At 41.2% G+C, this 22,233-nt stretch overlaps 1 protein-coding gene across 3 annotated transcripts in view; it reads left to right on the forward strand.

Moving 5' to 3' along the window:
- Nucleotides 1–22,233, forward strand: part of Hsd17b12 (hydroxysteroid 17-beta dehydrogenase 12) — a 158,689-nt gene that overhangs the window by 131,678 nt on the left and 4,778 nt on the right. Inside the window, exons 10-11 of one of the 3 annotated variants that reach the window (XM_003465081.5) lie at nucleotides 8,062–8,211; nucleotides 8,463–9,587. In XM_003465081.5, coding sequence (XP_003465129.1) covers nucleotides 8,062–8,211; nucleotides 8,463–8,567 — 255 coding nt within the window. In that variant the 3' untranslated portion in view covers nucleotides 8,568–9,587. Of the gene's footprint in view, nucleotides 1–8,061; nucleotides 8,212–8,462; nucleotides 9,588–18,176; nucleotides 18,690–22,233 lie in introns of those variants that run through there. The other 2 variants (XM_063227795.1, XM_063227794.1) reach the window with 2 other exon arrangements.

The following is a 22,233-nucleotide window of genomic DNA, read 5'->3' on the forward strand; positions in this document are numbered from 1 at the left end:
AAGCTCCTGTCTCTTAACAAAAGAAAAAAAACAAAGAAAGAAAGGAACAGCACCAACTTGTTATATAAATTCCCTGGAGCAGAATCATGGTCCTATTGGTGATTCTATTGATTTTGAACAAAGAGTAAGATAACACATTCGTAAGTGAACTTTATTAAAAGGTTTGTGCTCTTGGTAAGGACTATTTGTTCTCTTTATTATCTTATGATTAAAAATGATTTTTTAAAAAGTTGCTTAAATCTGTCAAAGGGCGAAACTCACAAGTGACGAGCATGGCCAGGTTGTGGTTGCTTTTTTCCTTTCTCTCATGGCAATAGGGATCCAACCCAGGCTCTTACCTGTGCGAGGCAAGCACTGTCCTACTGAGCTAACAGCCTTGGCCCCTCTGATTTTTGAGACAGGGCCTTGCTGAGTTTCCCAGAGGATTTTGACCTTGTCACTCTTGTCTAGGCCCACCTCTTACAGTAGTTTTTTATCTTCTAGCAAACTATTCAGTGTAGGATCAGGTATTTTTGTCTATGCTATTTTTTAACTTTTCTTTGAATATATCTAGAAACTTTCTTTGTTGTCGATGACATTGACATTTTTGAAGAAGACAGCACTGCTCCCCTATTCTTTTGTTTGTTTGGTTGGTTGGTTGGTGTGTTTTAGTTTGTTTGAGACGGTGTCTTCTGTAGCTGGGGCTGGCCTTGAACTCACCATCCTCCTGCCTCTGCCTCCATAGTACTGGGATTACAGGTGTGCACCAATACACCCAGTCTATCCACTTGTTTTAAAGGAAAACCTTCATTTGGAGTATGTCTAATGGGTGCTATTTAGGTATGCTTGCCAGGGTATGCTCCTGGCTAAAATACCACCTCTGGGTGGCATGTTCTTAGGAGTCTCCAAGGGAGACAGTGTCCAGCTGCTCTTCATTGGGGTGAACCGTGGCCCCCCTGTCCCGTCGCCCACGGTTCCTGCTGCGTCACTTGTACCTCCCTTGCACTAAGTGTCTGGGTTGGGGGCGCACTGTGAAACGTGCGCAGATCCCGCTTCCTGTTACCGCTTCCCCTCAATTCGCATCCACTGGTGTCTTGGCAAACCTGCCTTCTAGAGACACTTGGTGGTGTGACACAGAAACACTGCCGGCGGGGAACCACACGTAGGTGTGAAGAGGAGAGGAGAGACATGCATTATCAAGCATCAACTAGATGCCCTCGTCAGCCGATTGTGCTCTCCCACTGGACTGAACCTTCGTTTAGTTCCATTTTACAAATGGGGAACTAAGGATCAGTAAAGGTGGTGTGACCTGTTCCATGTACCAAACACAAGTGCTATTTGGGAGGCAGTAAGGAAACAAAAGGTAAATGAGAGGGAGATGGATTTAATCACTTTACACCAGCAGTGAGTCCCAAATTAGAAGTAAATACATCACATTATCCTGTTCTACATTTCTTCAATCAACAAATATTTAGAAGGCCTGGGATTTAGCTCAGCAGTTCAGCACCTGCCTGGCAAGTATGAGGCCCTGAGTTCAATTTCTGGCACAAAAGAAAGAAAGAAAAATAAATATTTAGGGGGTACCGTTTCATCTGGGAACTAGGATACAATGACAAAAGAGGCGTCTGGAACCTTGCTGTGGTTGGATTTACATTTGGTGGGAGAGAGGCAGTCAACAAACTAAGGCATGAATATGATGCTATGGAGAAACCAAAGGAGGCCATGTGTTCCACGGATCAGGAAATGTAGGGAGTTTACTCGCCTGAGTGTGTGACCTGGGCGAGCACAGCTTTACAGTCTGTGCTGCCGCCTGGGCCTGGTGGCGCACACCTTAAGACTGCACCCAAGAGGCTGAGGCAGGAGGATCACTGAGTTGCAGGCCAGCCTGTGCTACCTAGTTCAGGGCCACCCTGGGATACATAGAGAGACCTCATCTAAAAAAAAAAACAACAGTAAATATATTCTGCACCAGTCTTCCTGTTTCTTTTGGAAATGTGGCTCTGCACCACGCAGTTTTCTTCTTTGGACCTGGAAGCCATACTCCTGGCGATGCCGCCAAGTAGGAGCCAGTTTGGCAGCTGCAAACATCCCCTTCGGTTTGCTTTTCTGGCTCCATACAGTGGGAAAAGTGGAGAAGCAGGTAGAGACCACATGAACACAGAAAAGGTGGTTGTAGATTTCAACTCCTCCAAAAACTAACTTAATTTTCTCATCCTTAGCAAGAGATTGCGAGAGAATACACCATTTCAGCCAGGTGCATACCTGTACCCCAGCACTTAACTGACTGAGGCGGGAAGATCCAGCCTAGGCTACAGTGAGTTCAAGGCCGGCCTGAACTATGTAGCGAGATGCTGTCCCAGCCCTCTCTCCACCCTGCAGAGAAAGAATACACGTTTAACCTGGAGCTTCCCTCAGGTGTCAATCCTTTGGGCTGCAAGCCTTTAAATCACTACCCTTCGGGCTTTTGTTCCCTGCAGTGGTGAGAGTTCATGGTTTTGTTAATCCAGTCTAAAATGTGGTTTTTAGTCAGAATAGATTATTTATGTTTCATCGATGAAATTTAGAAAACAAGAAAAATGATTTTAAAACTTTTTTTAAAAATGAAAGGTACTGTTTTTATACTGTTAAAATATTATCACTGAAAGTAACAATAGATATTTGGCTTGAAAAAAACCAGAAAGCTAAGTATTGAGAAGTAACTATCAAGATTGAAACCATAATTCTCCCTCCTTTTTTCTTGTTAATTGCCGTGATAGTAAAAAGAGGTGATGGGGTGGCCCTGCAGTGCAGTGGAGGCTAAATAGAACTATAAAGTAATACAGTGAAGGTTCTCCCTGGGAACACTTGTGTCTGGTCAAGTGAAGCAATTTTAAGAAATGGCTTCACGAGAGTAAAACTAGATCTGCTGGGATCATTAGACTCCAACCAGGAGACTCCCCATTTTTGGTCAGTGGTGAGGTCTCTTCTCATAGCCTGTGACAGTGCTGTTGTGCCACAAGATCTGTAAGGCACAGGTCCCCTCAAACCACTGACTGTCCTGAAGGAGAAGACACCAGAGGTGAATTCCCTTGATGGTCACATAGTCTCTGGAAAATAGTGTTTGCACTCCTTTTATGGGATAGAAAGATTTGGCCACATTCTTTCCATGTTGACCCTTAAAAATATAAATATTAGAAAGTTTTAAAAATAGTTGGTGGAACTTATATCTCATGTGCTTTAACTGACAGTGTTACATCTGATACGGTAAACCAGGTGCTGTGTTCTCCAGTTACATGGGAATTCAGTGCTGCGCAAGACCCCATCGCTAGTAGTGTTGAAGCTGGAATTTGAATGCACGTTGGTTTGATTTCAGCCAGCACTGATCACATGCCCTGCTGCCCCTGTCTCACATCCTGCACACAGCCTGTCAGGAAGCCCTGCCAAATTCAGCCCTGAACCACATCTGGGCTCTGAGCCTTTCTGCCGCCGCTCTAACCTGAGCCACCATTATCTCACCCAGGACAGCCCAACACCTGCCTGCCTGCCTGGCCTCCCCACGCCTGTCCCAGCCTGAGGCCCCTGCAGTCTGCTCACCGTAGCAAAATTGAGGCATTTCCCTCCTGTGCTTAAAATTTACCCATGGGGGCTGGGGATTCAGTTCAGCAGCAAAAGCACCCGCCTTGCAAGCACGCAGTCATGAGTTCAATCCCTGGTACAAAAAAAAAAAGTAAATAAATAAAATAAAATTTACCCAGGGGCTTCTCATCTTCAGAGTAAATAAAATCATGGTTCTTAGGACCCACAATGTCTGGATTTCAAACTTCCACAAGATCTTGCCCTCGCTCCTGCCTGTCTGGCCCCCTTGTAGTTCCTGGAACACCCAGAGCACATGTGTGCTTGCCCCACGGCCTCTGCATGGCTCCCCCCAGTCTCAAAGACATCCCCACCCCCATTGTCCCTGTTGGCTGGCTTCTCCCTTCTCTCAGATCATCCACCACTTCCACCACTGATTCCTTTACCCAGGTTTAGGTTTCTTCCTTTTCATTACTGCCTGTAGTATTATATACACACTTTTTATTACTCATTTTTGATCTGGGTCCCTCTACTAAAATATGAACGCTATAAAAGGAGGAGCTCTTTGTTTTGCTGCAGAACTGTATTCCTAGTGCTAAAGCGTGTTCTAATATGTACTCAGGAAATAATTTATTAATAATAATGATGATGGGGGCTGGGGATTTAGCTCAGCAGCATAAGTGCCTGCCTTGCAGGCAGGCAGTCATGAGTTCAATCCCTGGTACCGATAAAAATTTTAAAAAGTAAAAAAAAAAAAAAAAGATGAAATTATTAATAATAATAGTGCATGCTTTTTGTATGATCACAGTTTTTCCTTTTGTTCTTGACTGATGCATTTGTAGGCTCATTAGCAGAATCTGTCAAGAGTTTCCTTTGTTCAGAGCACAGTATTTTGCACACTTTCATTTTGGGCTTAGGGCTAAATCTTCCATGTATTATCATCAAGGAGCCGTGTCTTCTATGCCGCACAGCAGAGATCTCTGTACCATCAGAACTATTCTTTTTCTAACATTTTCTATTCACAAAATAATCAAGGGGACTTTTGTGGAAAAGTTCATTTCATGGTCTGCAAGTCGAGTATTACAAATTCCAGAACCAGCACACATGTGTATAACCACTCAGATTTTCTGGAGGACTTCAGCTCCTGAAATGGGAGGGTGATACAAAGGTTTTTAAAAGCACAGTTTTCTGCTGTGCCTGGCAGAGGAGCCCCAGTCTCTGCCCTAAGGATCTCTGCTGGCTACACTGCTCAAAAAAGATGGGTGAGACACCATCTCTAGAACCCCAAGTTGTATGAGGCTGGAAAGCCTCGTCACGGATTCTTCTGATCACTTTTAAATTTAGGAAGGTATATTTAGTGCACAGTTACTATATATGAAAAATGCTGTACTGGACGACGTTCCAAGGTTCTGCGTTTGGTTCTTGAATATTTGTCATGCAGCTCTGAACATCTTTCTTTCCACTGGCCTACGGCATTCAGTTGTAGTAGCCTTTTTGTTCTGAACCAAGACCCTCTCGGCTGGTTTGAGAAGACAGATACCTAAGCAGTCTAGGCCAGTGAGTGAGAAGAAAAAAGCTACAAAGTTGACTCCAGGGACTTTTTTAATAGGCTAAGCAAGGACAAAGCATCAGACAGCATTTTCCTTTATGGCCTAACCAATTATTTTCACTTCAGGATTCTATATTGGGAAACCAGAAAATTTGCCTACCTCTCTAGCTGTCAAGGTCAGGCTTCTATTGGTAATGGCAACTTGTTGAGCTTAAAGAACTTTAAAATTCGTTCTGTCCAAAATATTTCCTGCAAAAGGACGAGTGTTTTCTTGACCTGATTCCTATGATGTTTTCCTGAATAAGCAGAGAAAAGAATTAATTATTGTTTCTTTGGCTTTTAATTAACCGTTTAAGGGTGTACCTAGATGACAGAAGATGCCTCTTTACTTTTCCATAGCTTTTAATATTTTTACATCTTTGTGGCAAGTTGCTAAACTGACGCATTTGACCTGGTTTAGATAAATGATCCCAGTTAAGCTTGAGAATATCTAAATTTTCGGCTTAAACGCCCATATTACCAACTTCCTGGTGTGTGTAATTTTCCTGATGGCGACAGTGGAAGGCCCCAGTACTGCTGTTCGTTGCTGACTAGGTGGAGTGCTGTTTTGCTGATTCTTTCAGTAAATACGCACAGTGCTCCTGCTGCATGCGCACCGGTGCTGTTCCCAGAGTGGAGGATGAGTGGTGAATAAGCCCATGTCTTTATGGAGCTCTTTTTCTAAAATCTGATGCCACTCAGGGATTGGATTTAGTTTCTTTACTTTTCACCTCGTTCCTACCACTGCTTCACACGTTTCCAGTGTTTGAGCCACACTGAACTTCCTGCAGTTCCCGGAAAACCACGTTCTGTTATGTCTCCCCTTCTTAGCTCCTGCTGTTCCTGTTCTTATTTACCCAGCAAACTCCTCCACCGCCTTTAGGGCTTAGCTCAAAAGCTGTTTCATGTCTGAATCCCTCTGGTCTCCCAGGCCATGTGGAAACCCATGATGGACAGAAGGAAATTCCCTTTCCAAATACACTTTACATTTCCTGCTTGGGGAAAGGACAACTGTACTTGGAGCCCCTGCTTGTGTCTCTTGTCTCCAGACCCAGACCCAGGGGATTCTCCAGTGTCGTCACTGTTGGGGTGGAGGAATAAATTGGCTTGTGGCACCATCAAGTGGTTCAGTCAGGCATGGCAATTTCTGCAAGATCAAACTAGCCCAGCTTATGGCTTTTATTCAGATGGGATGGAAGACGGGAGGCTGGCAGAAAGGAATAAGGACTTGTAATTGAAAGGCATAATTACCAGACCATATTTATCTTGAGAAGTTCAAAACATTATAATACTTGTAGCAGGCTTCTAATCTACATGTGGGATTTTTTTTTTTTAATCTAGGCTTTTGTAACCTGTAAACTTCTAGAGACGATTTACTTCTGTTCCCTTGTTATTTGAGATCAGAGTATGCATATATATTCTGCTTTGTCCCGTTCGCTTCTCAGCTTTGTTTGATGGATAAACTTGACCTACTCATTTTCATATTAATATCAGTCTGAAATATTTCTTTGGTCTGTGCACTCATATCCTTGCAGCAAAATAAGTAAAATTAGACTTTTAATCAAAAAAATTTTTGTTCATTAAGTGAGGGATAAATATATAGTGGCCATCCCAATAAACAAACTCAGAAAAGCCGGAAGTTATGTAACCAAAATTGGCCCACATATTGAAGTGCTTTGGGGAAGTTAGTTTCCTTAGTGTGGGTTTGTGGCTACAGGGATCAAAAGAGGGAAAGACAGAGGTGACGATGGTCAGACCCTTGTGGCTCAGTTCAGTGGCTCTGAACTGGGCTGGAGTTTCAGCTTATGTGTTAAGGGGTGGCAGGTTAAAATCCTTGACTACTAATTGAAAGTGGGAAAACTACAAAATTACCAGAGTATACTCATATACACAAAAGCCCAAAGTGTCATAAATCTATTCCTTCAGGCATCAGCAAGAAGGAAACCCATAGCATGAAGCAGATCTCAATTTGACTTCTACTTGGAAGGTTTCTGTTTTGAGCACTGTGTGCTGGAGCAAACCTTCTTTCACACATGCATCATCATAGTTCATACCCTTACCTTCCACACTGGTGAGATGCACAGAACATGTCCATGCACTGGTAAACTACCATACCCGAGGTGTCACAATTGTAGGAAGAATCTCTTTTATCACGACTGGGGACCTGTGACAGGATTTCCTTAGATTCTGTGTTGACTCACGTCCTGAATATAGCAAGAATTAGCCAGGAAGGACTTAACATTTGCGAAACTGCTCTATCAGGTCCTTTTAAGACGCAACCTAGCAGGTGTCTTAGTTTCTCAGTTTTGATATTGTTGTGCTGTCTTTTCTCAAAACAGAACAAAAAGAGGTGGTCCTGTTCTATGAATAGCAAAGTTTATGAAACTCAGAATGATTAGAAACTAAGGAAAGTGGTAACCTGGAGCTGAGAAAATGAAATGTCTATTTTGAAAGGACTAATGGTGATAAAACAAGCTTAAGTAACCATAAATTATAGAGCTAATGAATATCTTCACAAAGGTAAAATGACAAAGATTTCATACTCTGTAACCATGATCTACATAGGCGGGGAAGAATGTCCTGTCTTGAACCTCTGTTGTTTGGATCACAGTAGAGTATTTTCTTTTTAAAGGTTCAAAAAGCTACATTTCTGCTTATTTTTAACTTTTTTTTTTTAGTCTCAAATTCTGCTTACTTGATAAAACTGACTTAGTCCCAATTTGTTTGATGCTACTATGTGTCGTACCAAGATGGCTTTGGCTAGCTGCTTCTGTTCTCTCCTCTAAGATACAAACTTCAGGTTTCATTAGGCTGTTTCTACCTGACCAGCAGTCAGTCAAATCTTTACTCTGTTTACTCTGTCAGCAGTCAAGCTGTTTACTCTGAGTTTGTGACCTTCCTAATCACTGGCATGTCTGGGGGTGGGGGTGTCATCTTTCTAGAGTGTCCTGCCATACTTTGTTGCCACAAAACTGGCTAAAATCCGAAGGCCAACTCTGGATAAACCCTCTCCAGACACGTTTGTGAAGTACGCACTGAATACAGTAGGCCGGACGACTCGTACCTGTGGATACCTGGTCCATTCTCTTATGGTATGTAGATTTCTAAGTCCCAAATCAAACCTTCCAGTTCGAGATTTTCGTTCCATTGAGTCACGAATAATTTATTGTACATGCTGACCAGCTGTCTAGGCTTACCGAACCTATGTTTTATTTTGAACTATACACCCAAGAGCTCTGAAATTGTGCTTGAAATCAAGTAGCTGTGTAGTAACACATAAGATCAGAGGCTTTAATCGACCGCACCTTGAAGGCTATCACATCTTCCCCGATTCTTTCCCTAGGCCTTTCTCATCTCAGTGTTTCCTTCCTGGATTTACTTTAAAGTGCTCATGAGGATAAACCTGGCTACACGAGCTCATGGTCTGAAAAAGAACAAGAAGAACTAAGCACTGATACCTGCGCTGAGAAACTTGGCCAGATGCTTCTGCCCTGCAAAGTGCTCCACCTGTCCCTAGAACCTGTGGTTTTCATTTCTGTAGAGACCTGGCATGGGGAAGAAACAGAAGTTGCTCTTAGCATTTCTGACATCGTCTAATGCCACCTGGAGAAATTTTGAAGTGTAATATAAATGCTGATATCAAATAGATGTAGAAGAAGAACTACCAAGAACAGCTTTGTAGAAAGACACGTAATTATAACATGTCAGAATGTCAAGAGACAGGCGTAAAATTCAACAGTTTTCCTCTGGTCCAAGATGCTAATGATTGTTATATTTTCTCAGAAATATATTACAAAATGTAATGACTTAGGTATTTTTTTTTTTAACACTGAGGGAATGGGGATTCATTAATTCACTTATGGGCAGACAAGCTGCAATTTGCATAAATCTGTAAGGTTTTCTAAATATATTATCAGTTTGTACATTTATATGGAACTCTTTCTCAAAATTAGCTAGTGACAAAAGTATTTGTGGCTAGCTAGACATAGTGGTGCATGCCTATAACCCCAGCACTTGGGAAGCTGAGGCAAGAGGATTGCCATGAGTTTGAGGCCAACCTAAGTTATAAAGTAAGTTTAAAAAGCCTAGCTCAAAAAAGCAAGACCCTACATCAAAAAAAATTTTTGGTGTGTGAAAAAAAAAGTTAACTTCTCACATGTGAAGCCTACGAAAATATATGCTTTCTTATAGTATGTATTATTTCTCCTCAATTTTAATGTAAGGTGTGAGTGAATTACAGAGGTAAATGGGCTAAAATGTGCACAGAAACTGGCAGCTTCCTACAGTGCCACTGAAGCCTAGAACTAGGAGATGAACCCCCGGCCGCCTTTGTTTCTGCTGCTCCCGCGCTGCTCACTTATGTAACCCAGGCTGCTTCTGTAACGGCACGAGTTATCACGGGTGCTACTCAGGTTGGTAACCTATAGCTTTTGGTGGGATCGGTCCTAATAAAAATGCTATAACAATAGTGTTGAGTGAAAGTATTTTTAATGCTTGAAACGGAGGCCATAATGCAGGCAATTTAGAACTAGAATATAACTTGCAGTAGGGTACTTTAAACCATTTATTAGTGACTTAAGTGCTCTAGGCCCTGCTTAAAAACAAAAAAGCATCCTGAAGGAAGGTTTTCTCAACAGACCTAGAGTGCCTTTACCTCCGAGAAACATTTTTCTTGGAGCAGATTCCTAGTTCCTAGTTAGTTGTGTCCGGTCTTTGCTCTTCAGTGGTTTTCTTGCTGAAGATGTAAGGTACTGTGCAGTTGTGTACCCAAATTGCCAAATATGTATGAGTTACTTACTCTGGGGAGGTATCATTAATAAGAAACAGTGATTACAACCTGAAGAAGAGAAGCCTCTGACCATGGCAGCACAAGTAATGTGGCCACAAGCCAGCAAACCAGTGGTCATCAGAAATTGGAGGAGGCAAGGGACAGATTGTCCCCTAAAAATTAGGGGAGATAAAGGACCCTGCCAAAAGCCTAATTTTGGAATATAGTATGGCTTGTGTCTAGATGCACCCCTGTGCAGTCATAGGTGGGGGCTTTTCAGAGGCAGCTGGATCTGGAGTGTGTGATGCTGGGATCAAGGGTGTGTGATTACTGAATCAGCGCGCTGAGAGTTTGGCATAGTTACAGGCAGGATGAAGGGTCCCTCACCCGGGTCATCAGGACTACCCACCTGCTGCTAACCCAAATGGAACAGGAGAAGAAAGAGGTTTGCAACTGTTGCTTTGCTTTTGCTGCCCTTCTGCCTTGTACCTGCCGTGTGCCGATTCCCCTCTGGCAGGCCCCCCTCCCCTAGAGCCAGCCGGCGATGAACGGAAACCTCTGCAGACCTCTGCAGACCGAGCTGCAACAAACCTTTCCTCCTTTCACTTCAGGTGTCGGGTGTTTTGTCTCAGAAATGAGAAAAGTTTAAGGCAGAATAATAGTAACTGGCTTTTAGACTTCTGGTCTCCAGTGAATATGAACTAGGAAAGAATAAATTTCTGTTGTTTTAAAGCTACAAAGTTTTTGAATGTTTTACAGCAGCCCTGAAAAAGTAATACAAATGTAAACTTTTTATTATTACCCATTAGAGTTTTTTGAAACTCGTTTTATATCCAGATACGGTTGGTTTTTGAAGTGTTCCACGTGTGTTTAAGGTTTATTTTGTCATTGTTTTCTGGATGAGACCCTTAAGTCAAGCTTGTTAATTGTGTTCACATCTTTTATCTGTTTACTAACTTTTATCTGCCCCTCATATCAATAATTAAAAAGATGTTTTGAGTTCTTTCACTGTAATGGGAGACTTATCAGTTTCTCTTGTTATATTAATTCTTCATGCATTTTATTGTCAATAAAGTTTAGAACGGTTATGTCATCTTGGTAAGTCGCACCCTTCGTATTAGGCAGCAACGGCCTTATAGTTGATGTGTTTTGCCGTCAAGTCTGTTTCGTGCGATACCCAGGGCTGTCCTTGTTTTGGTTAGTACATGTTTTCTCAGTTCTTTTACCTCCTATCTTTCTGTGTTTGTTTCAGCTTCAGTTCTCAGAAGCCAGATAAACTTTTGGCAGTTTTATGTGATATTTCTTCTTTTGTAGACAAGTTCATTCTATTTGTACTTACCACCTCTAAAACATGATTCTATCATTATTTGGTGGCATTTGTCTCTCCCGTGTTTTTTCTCACTTTCTGACGAGCTGATCGTTTTCCTTTTGTGTTTCTCCCTATGTATCTTCCTTACTTTTTACTCATCGCTGAGACAAAATACCTGATGTCCAAAGTTGGGAAAGGAAAGGTTTATTTCTTACAGTTTTTGGAAGTTTCGGTCCATACTCAGGTGGCTCCAAGGCAGGGCAGCGTGGCAGGGCTGCAGCTCATGGGGGCTGCAAACAGCAAGGAGGAAAACTGGCAAGACAGAGAGACGAGCCTTCTTCCAGCCATTACATTGCATGCTGGCTCCACCCCTAGGTAGGCGTAGCCCCGACACGATCAATCCAAGGGCTAGACAGTGAACCTATCATAAATGCACAATGCACGCACATGAGGCCTGAGGGCCACCGACATAAATCATGACAACTAGTTTGGAAATCTTGCATAGTATTTTTCTTCTGTTCACTCCTGAACTTTTTTTAATGCATACTCAGTAGAATCTAACATTATCTGGTTTTATTACCCCTTCTTTTTTGGAGGGGGTACTGGGAATCAAACTCACAACCTCACACTTGCCAGGCAGGTGCTTGTGCCACTGAGCTAAATCCCCGGCCCTGTACTCCTTCTTTAGTAAGAGACTTTAGAACATTGTAATTCTTATCAGCACATTCCTAATTTCTATGCTATTGTGGACAAACATTCTAATTTGTTTTTCAAAAACTCATAAATTAGAAATTTTCATTATTTTGTAGCTATACCATTGTGCAAATCAATTGCTTACAACATACCTCTCCTTCTTATGTCCTGGACTTTATTGTGTCTGTCATAGCTTAATTAGCACAGTATTTTGCTTTGTTGGTATTATTTGAAATAATGGTCTGATTTAGAGTTGATAGCATCTTAAAGTTAATGAAATACCTGATTACCTTGTGGATTTATGGCCTCCGCTGTTAAAAACTCAATATCAATATGGTGTCCTTCTGTGCGCAGGACATCTCTGGCCTCCTTGACAGTGCGATTTGAGTTGGTGTTCAGTTTCATGCCAGCTCATCTGAATGTGGTACCCTTTCTTTATCCTGCTTGGTTTACAGGATGCTTCCTGTATGTATGAGTCATATCTTTGTCGTCACTGAAAAGTTATCAGACATTACCTCATCGTCCCTATCTGAGACCTAGTTACACACATGGCGCTTTACCCCGCCTCCTTCACACTCTCCATCCTTGTATCCCCAAGCTGCGTGCTGCCCAAATTCTTCACACGCACATTCCAGTTCTCCAGTTTCTCCATATGTCGGCTATTAAATGTATTTTGTTTTATTTTTATTTATTTAAAAAAGAAAAAACAATAGAAAAAAGGTAGAATAATGCAGAATTCAAAAAATTAACTAAGAAATTGTTAGTTGATCCATTACATGTTGTCATCTTAGAAACAGTTGTTCAGCTTACAAAATAAGCATAAAAAGTGGATAGACACTCAAACATTGACAGTGCAAACCATTCTGTTCAGTGATCCAATAAAAATTTAGTGATATGGTCATCTATGTTACACACTTTCAAAAAAATTTTTTCCTGACATTTTCCTCATGGTATTCTGTTCTATTTTAGTCTCATACATCAGCTCTCCAAGGTTTAATTCTAAATGGAATATATCAATTGGAAAATAATTTTTAAATGCTATCTCATAATCCTGCATATAATAATAATAGAAAATGTCCTTAGCACTTAATTTTTGTTCATAGCATGGTAAAAGAATTGATTTTTTTTAAAAGAAAGAACACATACAGCATTTCTCATTAACAAGAATTAATCAAGAATTAAATTTGAATGATGAAGTACTGGTACATCAATACATTAAAACTATTTACAAATGGTATTTCAGAGTTTTGATCTGCTGTATTGCTTGTATAACCAGAAATTCAACATGATCATACCTAAATGTTCTGCAAATTATGACTTTAAAACTACTGACATGAATATAAGTTCTTTCTGAGGTATCTTTTCCCTTTTGTGTCTCATTCATTATTTTTCTTCTAAATTTTGTTTCATAGTAATCTTTGCATTTTGTGAATTTATCATTGGTTAAATGAAATTTTAAGTTCTAGCACACTGTTTTTAAAGAATGGAATGTAGAACTGGTGAAAAAACATTCCTTATTGAAGAAAAGGCTTTTTATAGAGTTTGTAATTTAATGGTTTAATGCTGATTTAATTTAGAGTATAAAGTGTTCAACATTTGATATAAAAATATTAGAAAAATGAAAAAAATGTATTTTAATTTTTTACTTTTTTAAAAGTTCTATTTGATTCTTTTAAACCTACCTAATCCATCTTAATAGTTTCTTACTGTTCGTGTTTTTAGGACATCAGTAATCAAAGTTCATGTGACTTTGACACATTGGTATTTTATACTCTATGTCTGGCGATTTCCATGTTGTGAATTCATGTCAGTCTAAATTTGCTCTTTATTTTCTGGTGGCTTTCACTTGACGATTCATTTTGTTTTTTATTTTTATTATTATTACTTTAAAGTTGTATTTTTAAGAAATCTGGAAAAGCATTGTGAGGATTCACTTTGGATTCTTTTTCAGAGACAACTTTTTATTCACTAAACCCAGAGCATTCACACCCAGTTATATCCCCAGCCATTTTTATTTTTTATCTTCAGACAGGTTCTTGGTAAGCTGCCTGCTGCCGGGCTTGAACTTTGCACCTCCTACCTCAGCCATGTAGAATCACAGGCATGTGCCCCCATGCTTGGCGTCTTTTGTTTCTTTCCTGAGCCTGGGGTCCTAGTGACTTTTTGTTTACTTACCAAGAAACTGGTAAGAGTCTCAGGCTTAGTTCTCAAACTGTCTAATGATTTCAGTAATTATTCTTCTGTTCCCATTGCTGGGTTTTGGCATTTTCCTTAAGGGACAGCTGCTGATTTCCTATTCTTAAACTGCTCACAGCCTCTAGCTCTGATTTCAAGTTTTTAATATATTTTTTCCCTTTTGGTTTAGTTTGTTTTCTTGCCCTTAGAGAGTTCACTGATTTTTTGTGACTCCAGCCTTGCATTAAAATGCTTGGAATGGTAACACATTCATTATGCAGGAGTTTGAGTCCTGGGCTAATTATTCATTTTACTTTTCGTTAGGTAGGAATTCAGTGTGGTGTGAGCAAATGGATACGAGATAGACCAGAACAGGAAAATTTTACATTTCTACAGAGAACAGAGGAGACCAGAGACCACGCCTCACTAACATTCACAGGGACTCTGTGTCAGCTCCGTACTTTCGGTCTCATTTTGCTGAGACTGGTGTTACAGGTGAACATGCTTCTGTTGAGCTTTTCTTTCTCTGCCCCTGCCTCTCTTTTCTCTTTCCTTTGCCCTCCCTCTTCTGTCTGGTTTAGAAATTGTGTTAATCAGTTTTCTGCAACTGTAACCAAAACCTCGCAAACAATCAAGTTAAAAAAGGAAAAGGTTTGTTTTGGCTTACAGTTTTGGAGATTTCAGTCCGTGGACTAAAATTGGTTTGGCTCCATTTCCTTTGGACCTAAGGCAAGACAACACATCATGGCAGAAGTCTTACTGACGTATTTCCAAATGAATAGGCTATATTTTTAGAGCAGTTTTAAGTTTACAGGAAAAATGTGCAGAAAGTAGAGTTCCCATACATTCCCTTTCCTTCCCCTTCCACAGTTTTCCCTTTTATGAGCACCTTGCATTAGTATGATGCATTTTAGCTGATAAACTAGTATTAATTAAAGTAAAAGGTTACAAGCTTGCCCTTCCCATGAGCCAGCCCAAGCCATGTGGATCCCAGGAGGAGAAACAAGAAGCCAGTTTGCCCTTCAGGTGAGCCAGCCAGCGTGTGGGCTGGGAGACCAGAACACTGCCCCACCCCACTGTTAGCAACTGAGATTCACGGACAGCTTGGTGCTTGTATTGTTTGATTGACTTTGCAGGCCTGGGGCAAGTAGTCTGAACATTCTTTGAGAGGATGACAGTATGCAGTATAGCAAATACGGCGGATTTCCTTCTGTCTTGCTTTTGAAATCCAATATTGTTCTCACTGTTTTGTTTTGGTCTGTTTTATTGGTTGTTTTATTCAATGTTCTGTTTCGATTGGTTTTATTCTGTTCTGTTTTGTTGAATTTCATTATGTCTGATGGTATGAGCAGCAATTTTGAAGATAACAAGAGGCATTATGGTAGCCAATGTTGTTTCCCTATTATTCAATTTGAAGTACTGTGTCACTTTCACAGTTGGTTTTCATTGGTTTTATTCCATTTTATTTTGTTTGGCTTTATCTTCTTTAAAATTAAAAAAAAATAAAGTGTATAAGTTGCACTAGGATGCACCTGTTTATGGATTTTAGCAGGTGCATGTTGGATATTTTCTACTGTAGTATAACGTGCAATAATTTCACTGCCCTGAAAATCCTGTCCTCTACCTACTGATCCCTCCCTTTGTCCACCTTAATCTTGTGACAACCACTGGGCTTTTTACTGTCTCTCCAGTTTTGCCTTTTCCAGAATGTCATAGAGGTCGAATCAGATACTATATAACCTTTTTGAACGGGCTCTTTCACTTTTACTTTAATAGTATGTGTTTAAGCTTCATCACCAAATATTTGGTAACCCATTCTTTGTACCACTGAATAATGTTCTTTTGATATTTTGTCACTATTTTATCCAGTCATCTAATGAGGGACATGTTGCCTGATTCTAGTTTTAGACCTTAGGAACCCCATGGTTATAAACATTTGTGCATAAGGTTTTGGGGGTTGGTTGTTTGGTTGGTGTGTGTGTGTCTGTGTGTGTGTGTGTGTGTGTGTGTGTAGACAAAATTTTCAACTCATTTTAATTTCTAAAGACCTTATGATCCATGCTATGTCTTAAAAGCAAAACATCCACTGCTTTTATTTACTACATTTGATTCTTCAAAAATACAATAATTTTTGGTGGTTTTGAACTTATGTTTTTAATTCACTCCTTTAGTTATTTAAATGTATCAAACATACTTATGTGCTACATCTAATCATCCATTAATTTTCGAAGGTGTGTTTCCGTTGTTTCTACTGACACGCTAAGGGTGCTTTATTTCCCTGTGTCTTCCATGCTTTTTCATCAGAATTACAGACAGTCCTCAACTTCCAAGGATGTTATGTCCTGATATATTCTGCACCAATTGAAAAATATCCTAAGTTCAAAATATGTTTAAAATACTTGACCTCCTGAAAATAGTAACACAGTAGACCAGGGATGATCCCATAGTGAGAGCCATGACTGGCTACCACTGTCCTACATCGTAAGAAAGTGTTAGACTACATTGCTGATCCTGGAAAAAAGCAAAAGCCAAATTTGAAACTACAGTTTTTACTCAGTAAGTGTTATTTTGGCACCAACGTACATTTCTTAAAATTGTACATTGAACCATTGTAAATCAGACTACACTGCAAATGAGTTGAGACTTCATTAAGTAAAATGTTCATGGGAGGATTTATGTCTGCATGACACATGGGTCAGTACCAGTTTTGATCTGCTTTAAATTAAAAGTCCCAATCTGTACAGTTACTGTGATTTCATTGGTGGTGATGCCCTCCAAACACACTTTTGGAGGTAGGGCATGAGGATTATGCAAATTTTAGTCAGCCCCCTAAATCTGTATCTTGTTAGGTTAGTGGCTAACAAATTCTCAAGAGAAGCTTTCCCTTTGCACCCTGAATTAAGGTCAAGAGAGGTTTTTTCTTGCTATTTGCCTCCACAGGCTTTATCTTTTCATGTCTTTATTTTACCCTGGTTCATCCTGTCCCTGAGTATATGGCCCTTTTGGGTCCCAGCTTTACACAGCTGCTACTGCAGCTCCCTGACATGGCCTTTGTCCCTATCCTGTCCCAATCCATCCAGCCGCCTCCAGGGATACCCAAGCAAGTAGGCCCCCAGGGGCAGTGTACTGTATGTCCCAGCCTATTCACCTCTGGACTCAGGCTCCCACCTTACTGTTGGACTTGGGAAACATCTTTGGCACAGGCTTTTCATGTGCTGAGCAGGGCATGTCACCTTGCCTCTGTGGGTGTTTTGTAGCAGACCACCCTCAGGATCTCCAGCCTGTCCCATCTTAGGAGTGGGTTCTGTCTGCCTTGGTACATCGGGTCAGCTTTTACTGTCTCAAGTGTGCTGATGAGTTCACTACCACAAAGCCACTGTGCTGTCCCTAGAAGGACAAGGATGCCACACCATTAAAAATCCTTCCAGAATCATATCGTATAAATGCAATTTCTGCCCAGCTGATAGCACTGGAAACCTGAGAGGTACAAGGTGACGTTTTAAAGCACCCAGCTTATCCAGAGTATCATTCATGTCTAGGAAGACATATTTCTGACTTGTGCACCCACCGTGGTCCAGTAGTTGACTGCATTTGATGTTGGACAAATGGTCATGATTACCAAGCACTACACAGCCATAAAAAAAGAAATAAAACCTCAGATGAGTGCATTGTTCAACAGTCAGGCCGCTTTTGGTTCTCTCAGAGCTAAAAACAATCTAGTCACATCAATTTAGTTTAATTTCTTCTTTGCATCTAGAAAGTGAATAATTTATCCCAGGGACCAGTCATTAATTTAATCATTTGATGTACTTCATTATTTATTCAGTAATAAGCTTTTATTGATTATTTGCTGATAGGCATCCTAACCACTTGGAAGAGAATAGAACCATGCCTTGAATATATACCTAAAACAAATGTACTTGACAACAGTTTCAAAGTAACAGTGTTCCGTGAGCTGAAAGGTGAGGGATGGGAACGAGGGTTTCATGTTTGTCATAGGCTTCATGCCTTATGCAGATTTGCAGCTCACATTTATTAGGCCTCTCCAGACCCGTGTGATCTGGCTCCTTCCTCTTCATCTCACAACTCTTTGACTCCATCTATTCCCACAGGAAGCTTCTTTCAGTTTCTCTCTTACTGCGCTACGTGGATGGCAGACTCGCCTGAAGAATTCACAAATACTTTGCAGTGTGACCTTGCAATAACTTGCAAGAAGTGGAGTCTCTCCCCACTCCTTGAACCTGGGCTGTTTTATCAACAATGCCAATACATGAACGGGAAGTAATTTTTGCACCACTTCTGTGCCTAGGCCTTAGGAGTTCCTGTGTGTTTGCATGAACACCCTCTTCCCCTGTCCGCCTCTTTGCTTTCCTCCCTCCCTCGCTCTCTCCCACCACTATTAGAACATGCCTGTGGACTTGTTCCGGGGTGTGACAATATGCTGCACCCACCAGCTTCTGCTGCTGGTTAAACCTGGCTCACATCAGCAGAAATCTCAGCCCTAGGACTCAGCAGGCCTTACCCCACTAGGTTAGGTCTGCGATGATAGGGTCTCAGCAAATGTGGTAACTGTAGTATTTTGTTTTATATTCACCTCTTATGGTACAATAAAACCCCTGAGAGCAGGATCCAAGTCTCTTGATTGCTGCTTTTTCCTCTAGCATGTATCACTGTGCTGGCTACAGTCAGTTCCAGTATTTGTTGAGTTAATGAATGAACCAGTGAATGTGTGCATGAATCTTCGCACACAGTCTTAACAGATGACGAGAACTAAGATTCAGAAGGTTTAAGTAACTTACCTGATGTCAACTACCACAGAAGGAGATCGAGCTGCATGTGGTGGTGCACTCCTGTAATCCCAGCCCTTGGGAGTCTGAAGCAGGATTGTTCCAAGTTCAAGACCAGCCTGGGCTACCTAGTGAGACTCTGTCTCAAAAAGACAAAAAAAGGAGTAATGGGGTCAAGATGTAAACCAAAGCTTATTAGACATCACAGTTCATACCTGCACTTGACATTCAGTTCCGGTTTTGAAGAGGAATCTGCTAAGCCATTTAGATAAAGCAATCAAGAATGATTTATGAGCCAGGCAATGTAACTCAGTGGTATATGCCTAACAGAGATGAGGCTCTGAGTTAAATCCCCAGCAATACAAAAAAGAAAACAAAGAGATACAGAATGCAAGGTCAATACACAGTTACCAGCTCTTCCCTTTGAAAGTTACTGAAAGATACCAGCTGTGAAGTCCCAAAAAGTGCCTCCATATGCTACACTGGGACTAGCCCTGTGCCAGGTATTTGCAGACAAGTGACAGGGACATGTGTGGCATTGTAGTTAAGTCTTCCTCTGTAAAATGGGATTGATTACCCCCTTATAGTAATAATGTGATGTCAGTTTGTTCAGAAAATCAGATGTGCAGCACTTGACCCACGAGAAGCTCTCAAAAATGTTAACTATGGCAGGGTGCATGCTTGGAATCCCAGCTGCTTGGGGGTGCTGAGGCAGGAGGATCTCAAATTCTAGGCCAGCCTCAGCAATCCATCTCAAAGAGCTAAAGATAAAAACAAAATACATTAGGAACTCAAATCAATAGCACAAAAAAGCTAGTTACTATTATTTAGATATAAGAATGTGTAAATGGTACCTACTGTTTTAGAATAACTGACCGAGTATCCCTGAGCCATCTAAATGCTATGTAGTACTTTAAAACCTTCTCTATAAAGCCTTCAATGACCACTGGAACCTCTCAGATTCTCTCCTGCACCCTGGATTTTTGTCTGCTCAACATGATGTCATATGCAAAGATACTGTCCTGTAATTGTTCCTCACAGTCACCCTGTACCTTGTTGCGGGGAGATTTTATCTCCTGCAGCATCTACAATCCTGCCAGGCATTGACCAAGAGGAATTCCTGCCTGCAGTCCAGAGACGCAGCCTCCACCAGGATGTTTAAAGTTGGCAGAGACATAAAAGCCTTGTAGCACACGTGCTACAGAGTTGGCAGGTTCCCTTCTCATCTTCCCTCAAGCTGGGAGCTGTGAAGTCGTTGGTGGTGAGGCACAGGCTGGGAATTTCTCTATCAGTGTCTTCATTAGCATGATGTGCCATTATTTTCCTTGGGTTGGATTGTCTCAGGAATACAGCAGCAGGTGCCTCACAAGCTACATATGAAGGAGACGGGATTCTGGCAAGACTCTGGTGTGAAAATTGGCAACCAAAAAATAGGCTGCAGTATGGGGCTTACTCAGAATCATTTTTTTTAATTATTTAAAGGGAAAAAGATAAACATTCTAAGGGTACAAGTAATACAGAATTTCAAAAAAAAAAAGCAAGAAATCACTAGTTAATAGATTACATATTGTCATCTTAGAAATAGTTGTTCAAGTTACAGGATTAAAGCATACAAAGTAGACATTCAAACAGTGAGACTGCAAACAGTTGTGTTCAATGATCCACCAAAAACTCAGTAATGGTCATCTATCTTAACACACCTAGACACACTTGCAGTTGTATTCTTTAGAGCACTTTTTTTCCATCTCTTTTTTACAACAACATTTACACATTTTGGGTTTTATTACTCCCATAGTTCTTACTGCTTTTCTTTGGAAGAGAATAAAACCAAATATGACAAAACAAAGCAGTCAGTCAAAACGAAGGATGGAGATAGCACATAATATAAAAACAGAGTACAAGGTTATCAACAATGGTTACCGTAATGCCTCTTGCTAACTTAAAAAGAATTGCCTATATCATTAGGTATAATAAAATTGAACATAACAGTACAGAACAAGACCAATAAAACCTAAACATTGGAGACATTACAGGACTTCAAAAGAAGATAATAGTCAAACCAGAATGGGCATCATAGTGAATCTTATTGCCTTCAGTGTAGTTGCCTATACCCTTAAACTTGATACTATCAAACAGAACAGAACAGTAAAATCAGTCAAAACAAGATGGTGGGAGCAATACAGGGCTTCAGATCAAGTTAGTAGGAAATCAAAAAGTTACTATAATATATCCTAATTTTTTCCACTCAGAGTCATTTTTACAAGCTACCAGTCCTTGACACATCTGTCAGTTTTGCCATCCAGAGGATGAGGTAATTGGTGAGTGGAGAGTGGTCACCTGCAGAAAGCAGGCAGTTAGGAAAGGCACAGAATGCTCTGCAGGCACCGACAAGTCGTTGTTAAATGTAGATTGCTGCAAGCTGCCCCTGGGATCCTGGTGAGGCCTGGGAGTATGCATTTTACCTGGTGAACCTGATACAGATGGTTTTCCCATCATGAATTGAGTGCTACCCTCAAAGCAGAGGCAAGCAACCCCTGAGGTTGCAACAAAGGCTGTCACAGTACTGAGAAATGCAAGGTTGCAACACGAGCCAGGGGCTAGGGAGAATTAGGACTCAAATCGGAGGCAAATCAGTTACTCACAGAGGCCACCCCAGGCCAGCCATTTGCTAGCCATTGCTCTCAGTCTGGTATGGTTCAGATCTGGAATGCCCCCAACCCAAATTCTCATGGGCCTACAGCCAGGGCTTTTGGAGAGTGGTTGGATCATGAGAGTGCTGTCCTCATCAGTGGAAACAGCAGCTGAGTGTCCTGCTGGGAGGTGGGGCCTAGTCAGAAGAGGCAGGTCACCGAGGTATGACCTGGAAGAGCCTGGCTCCCTCCCTGATGCCTCCTTTTTCCTCTTAGCTTCCTGGCCACCATAAAGCGAGCAGCTTTTCCACCACCAGGCCCCTCTGCCACGCCTCTTCTGCCTCAGAACTAGTCAATTACAGACTGTAACTGTGAGCCGAAATAAACCTCATCTTAAGTTCTGAGTGTCCCAGGGATGAAAAAAAGCAACTAAGACACAATACTACAACACCACTGTTGCAGTCCAGACTCAAAGGAAACAGAAGCTACGTAGCGGTTTGGACAGGTTTTTAAAAAGCAATTAAAGAATTATCATCCATTCTAGGGGCTTATGCCACAGGGAAAGGAGAACTCTAAGAACACAGGCATAGTAGGCACAGGGAGTGGCTATGACAGGCTTCTAGGTTGAGGAAGGACACTAAAGAAGAAACAAGTTTAGGACAACTGCCATGGCCAGGGTTAAGACCCAACCAGAAGCAAAATGGGCATGTTTTCTGGGTGCTGGAGAAGTTCGCTGAGGGACTGAGCACAGA

This window comes from Cavia porcellus, unplaced genomic scaffold (assembly GCF_034190915.1).
Source record: "Cavia porcellus strain 051 isolate PalLab524CR breed Dunkin Hartley unplaced genomic scaffold, mCavPor4.1 scaffold_17, whole genome shotgun sequence".
NCBI classification, from domain to species: domain Eukaryota; kingdom Metazoa; phylum Chordata; class Mammalia; order Rodentia; family Caviidae; genus Cavia; species Cavia porcellus.